A 7,969-nucleotide genomic window follows, 5' to 3' on the forward strand; every position below is an offset into this window, starting at 1 on the left:
TATCTTGTTCCACATCAATGTTTATGAAATCCAAAATTACACATGTTCTTAACTTGTCTTGCCTTAAAATTATTATGTGCATCATTATTATGTGTATAATTTTATACTTAAAAATGAACGAATTATATTTAAGACTATCAAACATTTTATATTGAAAGATTCATATTTTGTTTTCTGTGGTGCTTTAATTATTAAAGAAATGATATGTATTTTTCTCTTGGGTAGGTGCTTTGTCTTCACATGATGTACTTTATAGGAGGATATCCAGTTGATTAACTTGTAATGTGATTTCCTGTGCAATTACTCTTTGAATAAATTGCTCACAACTGCATTCCTGAGAATGTCAAGCTATTTTGATGGTGCCAAGTTTACAGTTTCAGTTATTTCAAAATCACTTTATTGGTGTTATAGTTTTGAGGTATCTTTCAAAGTAGCTCTAAAAAAACCTCAGTAACTACAGCTATACTTTATTTTCTAAAGTACTTAAGACTTTTTACAATATGTTTTGAGTTTCATTGCTGAATGAATGATGTAATTATGACTAATACTAATGCAATTATTCAAAAGTTTTTAATGGTTCTTTCAACCATCTGATTTATAGATTTTTGCAGTTTATGTTTATATTGTGGATCTTCAGTTGTTTCAAAAAAAAAACTGCTTAAAAAACTGCTGACCCATGAAATTGGAGAGTGTATTTGTTACTTTTGCTATTAGTTGAGGGAGGAATATTCTCATCCTTTTTTCCCAGGCATTTGTGCCCAAGAATGGATTTTGAATTGACAAACTTCTAGTTTACAAGCAAGAATGCTACAGGTTAACTAATCTTGACACTTTCCACAGACACCCCTACAAATTCTTGCCAACCACAAATGTAAGGAGTGGAAAGATCATATTGAAAATGTATGGAGATCACAATTTAAATTTTTGATCTCTGTATGTTAAGATGCTCTATTTCTCAGGCATCCAAGTGAACTGATTTAAGTATTTTGGAACAGTCTTTACTATGGATGACACTAGCAGTATGGCAGAAGTGCAAGAGTAGAAGTTGCCATTACTAGGGCCAGTAGTCTGACCTTAGCGGTAGGGAAGATTTTGTAGTCAATTGTTAAGGATATAGTTTCAGGATACCTGTACTTGAGGCACATGGTAAAATAGGCCATAATTGGCATGGTTTCCTTGAGGGAAAATCTTCCCTGATAAATCTGTTGAAATTCTTTGGGGAAAAAACAGCAAGCAGGAAAGACAAAGAATTGTTGGATATTGTGTGACGGGGTCCAGAATTACCCCTATGAACTGTGCTTGTTTACCCCTATTGAAAAGAGAGAGAGAGTTATTTAACACCGACAGATTGTTTTAAAAGAGAGAGAGAGAGATGAAGACTAAATGTTGGACTGTCACTGGAAGTAACTTTTGGATTTCTGCTGAGTTGGAGACAGCACCGAGCAGCTCGTAAGTTGCTATGGTGACCGAGGGCGTTATTTAATGGACAATTGATGTTATGATTTTTGGCAGGTTATTGACACTTCTCAAGGACTTCTGCCTGCTTGCATTTCTTTTACAGAGAGAGGAAGGAGGAGTTATTTGAATGACAGTTGGTGCTCAGCACGGGAAGATAAAATAGGAGGTCAAATGATAGATCTCAGACACATGTTTGGACACTGACTGAGCATTATTGTGCCCGCAGAACAAGTGGGTTTTGGAGGATCGATCAGGCCAATCAATCCATCGTTCTTGCAGTGGAAAGAGAAAAGGGGTTGACTGGTGGGGAGTTGTCCATGTGTCCACCCTCGCCTGGGGGATAGCTCCACCACAGAAAACCAGTCACCTTTGTTAAAGTCACAGTCGGTGACTTTCAAGGGATTTCGGAGGACAACGAGAAGATCGACGGTGTCAGCTCACCTGAAGACTCACATCTCTCCCTCTCTCTCTCTCCATCACTACTCAACTCAATACCACGAACTGAACTTTACTCATCATCGTAAGACTGTATCTTTTTACCCCTAGACTTAAAGAAGCTTGGCTTTTCATACATATATTTCCACACTTACTGATATACTGTACTTATATATATAATCATTGCTAACCTGTTTGATTTATCTACAATTATATTACTGTATTGTGTAGTTACTAATAAATATTATTAGTTAATAGCAATACTGGACTCCAAAGTGTTTTCCATCTCTGCTGGTTCTTTATTCCCGGCACGGGGTATGTGACAATTGTGTACTTGGATTTTCAATAGGCCTTTGACAGGGTGCTGGACATGAGGGTGCTTAACAGGTTACAAGCCCATGGTATTACAGGAAAGATCCTAGCATGGATAAAGCAGTGACTGATTGGCAGGAGGAAAAGAGTGGGAATGAAGGGTGCCTTTTCTGGTTGGCTGCCGGTGACTGGTGGTGTTCCACAGGGGTCTGGATTGGGGCCAATTCTTTTTATGTTATATGTCAATGATTTGGATGATGGAATTGATGGCTTTGTTGCAAAGTTTGCTGATGATATGAAGATGGGTGGGGGAGCAGGTAGTTTTGAGGAAGTAGAGAGGCTACAAAGGGATTAAAACAGATTAGGAGACTGGGCAAAGAAATGGCAGATGGAATACAGTGTTGGGAGGTGTATGGTCATGCACTGTGGTAGAAGTAATAAAAGTGTATACTATTTTCTAAATGGAGAGAAAATACAAAAAAAAACTGAGATACGAAAGGACTTGGGAGTCCTTACGCGGGATTCCCTAAAGGTTCATTTGTAGGTTCAGTCTGTGGTGAGGAAGGTAAGTATGATGTTAGCATTGATCTTGAGAAGACTAGAATATAAAAGCAAGGATGTAATGTTGAGACTTTATTAAGCACTGGTGAAGTCTCACTTGGAGTATTGTGAATAGTTTTGGGCCCCTTATCAAAGAAAGGATATGTTGACATTAGAGAGGGTTCAAAGATGGTTTACAAAAATGATTTGGGATTGTCATATAAGGAGCATTTGATGACTAGGCCTCTGAATTCCAGTGAGTAGAAGAATGAGGGATGACCTCATTGAAATCTATCAAATGTTGTAAGGCCTTGATAGAGTGCATGTTTTCTATGGTGGAATGTAAGACCAGAGGACGCAGGCTTCAGAACAGAAAGATGCCATTTTAAAATGTAAATTAAGAGGAATTTCTTTAGCCAGAGCGTGGTGAATGTGAAGAATTCATTGCCACAGGCAGTTGTGGAGCCCAAGTCTTCGGGTATATTTAAGGAAGAGATTGATAAATTCTTGATTGTTCAGGGCATGAAGTGATACGGGGAGAGGGTAGGAGATTGGGGCTTGGGGAAAATGGATCAGCCATAATGAAATGGCAGAGAAAACTCGTTGGGCCAAATGGCCTAATTTGGCTCCTGTATCTTATGGTATTTTAATGCAACAGGAAGGAAGCAACTGCCCATTTTTAGCTTTATGCACATTGACTGCCATATTTCGTCAGGGATTTCCAGGAACAATATAAATCCATATCAGAACTTGTTAGAAATTCAAAATTAGTTGTCACGATTTCTTGATTTTTATTTTGCCCCGGGAGATTTTCACATAACTCTTGCTAAAAAAAAGTTCACAGTGTTTACTGTTACTGTTTTATCACTTGATGCTGAACTGCTGGACAATTTTTGCCCCCCACCGAGCTATGCTGGGTTCATTGCGGCTTCTGATGGATTTTCAGTGTATGCTTCTGTTGGCTGCCTTAAAATGTAGCAAATTGCAGAAATGGATATTCTGGGGGGGGCGGGGTTGCAGGAGCAGAGTAAGGGACAAGGAATTCAGCAGAACACAGGAGGTATTTGAAAGAAGCACCAGATAACAAAAGGTCTTCATATAACTATCTTCACCAGTAAGTATTGTCCGTGGAACCTTTACGTTACCAAGGAGGCTTTCAGCAAATTATTTTCACAATTTGAGCCTTTCCCCAGGTCATGGACAATGCTGTCCAGCTAACAATGAGCCTCATCCTTTTTTTTTCTACTTTAAACTTCAGAAAGTAGTGATGTTGACCTCTGTCATCATGCAGCTACCCACTGGCAGGTTGGTTGCTGAGGCTTTCGATACCAAGGAAAATATCTACAGCAGCTTCCCTATTAACAATGTGCAGCAGGATGAAAAAATTTAGCTTTCATCTTCCTCCAAGACTACTGCACGAAGTTCACAGTAAGTGCAGCAACAAGATTAAAAAAAAAAAATATATATATATATATATATAACCCATTGCTTGACATCAGAATGAAATTAAGTACAGATTACAAAAATTAAAATAAAGATTAAGGCATGTTATTGATAGGGGGGGAAAATGTTTCAAATGGAAGGAGGGGGACTGCCAGAACACTTAAATCTCAATAATTGGAAATGCTCCCAGCTGTATTTCCCACATACTACATAGTTTTATGTTTAAGACTGTAGTTTCAGATTGAACTGGATCATTATCACACAATGTAAAACTGATCATTCCCCAAAGGCCCATCAAGATTACAAGATCAGCAATGGACTAGACAAAGGAGCAGAATTAGGCCATTTGGCCCATCCAGTTTGCTCTACCGTTCAATCATGGCTGATCCTTTTCTCCTTCCCTAACCCCATGTCCCTGGCCTTCTCTCCAAAACATTTGATGCAGTGTCCAGTGAAGAACCTATCAATCTCTGCCTTGAGTACACCCAATGACCTGGCCTCCACAGCTGCCTATTGTAACAAATTCCTCAAATTCACCACCCTCAGGCTAAAGAAGTATCTCTACATCTGTTTTAGATGGACATCCCCCTATACTGAGGCTGTGCCCTCTTGTCCTCAACTCCCCCACCATGGGAAAGCTCCTTTCCACATCTATTCTGTCTACACCTTTCAACATTTGAAAGGTTTCAATGGGATCCCCTCTCCTTCTAAACTCCAGTGAGTACAGAACCAGATCCATCAAACGTTCCTCATATAATAACCCTTTCATTCCTGGAATCATCCTTGTGAACTGCTTCTGGACCCTCTCTAATGCCAGCACATCTTTTCTCAGATGAGGAGCCTAAAACTGTTCATAATATTCAAGGTGAGGCCTCACCAGTGCCTTATAAAGCCTCAGCATCACATCCCTGCTCTTCTCTTCTAGACCTCTTCAAATGAATGCTAACATTGTACTTGCCTTCCTCACCACTGACTCTACCTGCAAGTTATCCTTTAGGGTGTTCTGCACAAGGACTCCCAAGTTCCTCTGCATCTCAATATTTTTCAATTTTCTCCATTTAAAAAATAGTTGGCACATTTATTTCTAACACCAAAGTGCATGATCATGCATTTTCCAACATTATATTTCATTTGCCACTTTCTTGCCATTCTCCTAATCTGTCCAAGTCCTTCTGCAGCTTTCCTCAACACTACCTGCCCCACCACAAATCTTGATATCATCTGCAAACTTGGCAACAAAGCCATCTTTTCCACCATCTAAATCATTGATGTACAGCCCAAAAAACCTGCGGAACACCACTAGTCACTGGCAGCCAACCAGAGGAGGATTCTTTTATTCCCATTCACTGCCTCCTACCAATCAGCCAATGCTCTAACCAAGTCAGTAACTTTCCTGTAATAATTTTAATTTCTCAACTCAATAGTCCAGAAAAATCATTGTATTTACAGAAAGGAGCAGCTGATTTATAAAATGTGACCAGATATGAGTGATTAGCACCAAGAATTCAATACAATTGGGTTAATTGATAGCTATGTTACTGAGGTGAGTCACCGAGGCCACAACCATGTCAGATTATTCGTTAATAAAATCCATACATGGAATTATTGGCATGGTTGTTGTCAAAAGTTTCGGAAGCGGATAGGATAGGGGTCATCGCTGCCCTGCAAGCCATGGGTTTGTTCCTGATCTTCAAACGTTCCTTTCCTTTCATCTGTAAAGGCTGTGTTCTTGCACTGAATGACATTAGTGAACTACATTAATCCAGTCTGCCTTCACTGATGGGTGACTTGTAAAATATTTGTCCATTTTTCCCTCATCATGCATTTATTGTTGAAAGGTGTTCTAGAGTGAAATAGAACAGTACAGAGCCTTTGTGGTTAAGGTGAAACCTCCTCTCTCCCATGCCTTCGCCTCTCATCATGCACTGATGCAAGTGTCCTTCGAGCTGTGGTGAACATTATTTAGTTTAACAATTTTTATTTGTATAGATACAAACACCAAGTTATTGGAGATAAATCGCTGTGTCATGGCGAGAGAAACTGAGAAGTGTTGGATTCCTGTATTTGCTCTATATATTCAAAAGGAATTCCTGGACTCCCAAGATACAGGAATGTTGCAGAGGCTGACCTGTAGTACAACACTGCCATCTAGTGCTGGAAGACTTAATCCTTGGATGGAATACTGTACAGAGAATCCTTGCTCCAAACCTACCTGTGTTCCCGATCCCATTGGTATCCATGCTGCACACCTTCAGCTCTGGTCAAAAAGACCATTTGCACTCCAGACCCCAGCTTGCATTCTGAACTATAGTGAGTAGCTCAGACAGCAGACGATCCGGATGGGCAAAAAAATTGCACCTCAGATTGTCAAGAGTTTTACTGTATCTATTTGAGAGATTTTGAATGGGATGTGATATCACAAGGAGCTGCCAGTCAAACAGCTTGCAAGGCAAAGCATTCATTTCCACTCCATAAAGATTAATCTTCCTTTCAAAATTCAACATCGCCTCACAACTCAACTTTTTTGCATGCCCATTCAAAACATGATTCTTTGCTGAATAAAGAAATGATATTTTCCCCCTAATGAGCCAAAAGGAATACAGTAGTACATTCAAAAGGTCTTTTGTATTGGGGGAATGGCTTAAATTTGCATTGAAAGCAAAAATAAATTCTCTGAAAAATGAACTTTTTTTTCCAGATTGGATTTTCTCTCCACCCACTTTCTCTCTAGGAAGAAATCTGAGATGTTACCAGGACTGGAGGGCTTGGATTATAAGGACAAGTCAGATAGAATAGGACTAATTTTTCTCCTGGATTATCGAAGGCTGAGAGGTGGTAGAAGTTTATAAAATAATAAGTGGTATAAATAAGAATGAATGACCACAATCTTTTTCTCAGAACAAGGGAGCCCAAAACTTTAAGTAACTGTCAACTCTTAAAATTTAAAAGGTACAGTATCTGGGAGGCAACTCCCCCCCCCCAGTGGTTAGTGAGTATATGGAACAAACTGCTAAAAGAAGTGGTGGAGATGGGTACAATTACAATGTTTTAAAAGACATTCGGACAGGTACATGGATAGAAAAGGTTTAGAGCAGGGTGTGAGGGGATCCAGAGGTGCCCTATTAACTGTTTGAAGAGAGACAGAGAGAGACATTCATCATTGATAGTTTGTTTGGAAAGGAGAGAGAGAGACGAAGATTGATGGTTGGACTGACACGGGAGTTAACTTTGGAGTTTTACTTCGGAGATAAAAACTGAGCAGCTTGAAGGTTGCTATGGTGACCAACAGGACTTTATTGATGTTACTTCCAAGGGCTTGTTGCCTCCTCACATTCCTTTACAGACAAAGGAAGGAGGGACTCTTTGAATGACAGTTGATGCTCAGTAGCGTGAGAATAAATGGGAGGTCAGATGATACAGACCTCAGACACATGATCTGGACACTGAATGAGCATTGTTGTGCCCACAGAGGAAGTGGGTTTTGGAGGATCAATCAGGCAGATTGATCCAACTTGCTATTCTATCGGTGAGGAAGGGGTTGACTGGTGGGGAGTTGTCTATGTGTCCACCCTTGCCGGGGTGATAACTCCACCACAGGAAAACCGGTCCCCCTGGTTAAAGTCACAGTCGGTGACTTGTGAAGGATTTCAGAGGACGACGAGAAGATCGATGGCAACAGCTCACCTGAAGACTCAACTCTCGCTCTCCATCGCTATTCAACTCAATACCACAAACTGAACTGAACTGAACTTTACTCTACTCAACATCGTAAGACTGTATC

The 7,969-nt window shown here is 40.0% G+C and overlaps 1 protein-coding gene across 3 annotated transcripts in view; it reads left to right on the forward strand.

The window, feature by feature from the left end:
• Positions 1 to 2,109, forward strand: part of LOC140186665 (acyl-coenzyme A thioesterase 5-like) — a 113,207-nt gene extending 111,098 nt beyond the window's left edge. Inside the window, exon 11 of one of the 3 annotated variants that reach the window (XM_072241099.1) lies at positions 1,562 to 1,673. In XM_072241099.1, the coding sequence (XP_072097200.1) occupies positions 1,562 to 1,662 (101 nt within the window). In that variant the 3' untranslated portion in view covers positions 1,663 to 1,673. The other 2 variants (XM_072241101.1, XM_072241100.1) reach the window with 2 other exon arrangements.
• Positions 2,110 to 7,969: the final 5,860 nt, after the last annotated feature.

The sequence above is a fragment of the Mobula birostris genome, chromosome 23, assembly GCF_030028105.1.
Source record: "Mobula birostris isolate sMobBir1 chromosome 23, sMobBir1.hap1, whole genome shotgun sequence".
NCBI classification, from domain to species: Eukaryota; Metazoa; Chordata; class Chondrichthyes; order Myliobatiformes; family Myliobatidae; genus Mobula; species Mobula birostris.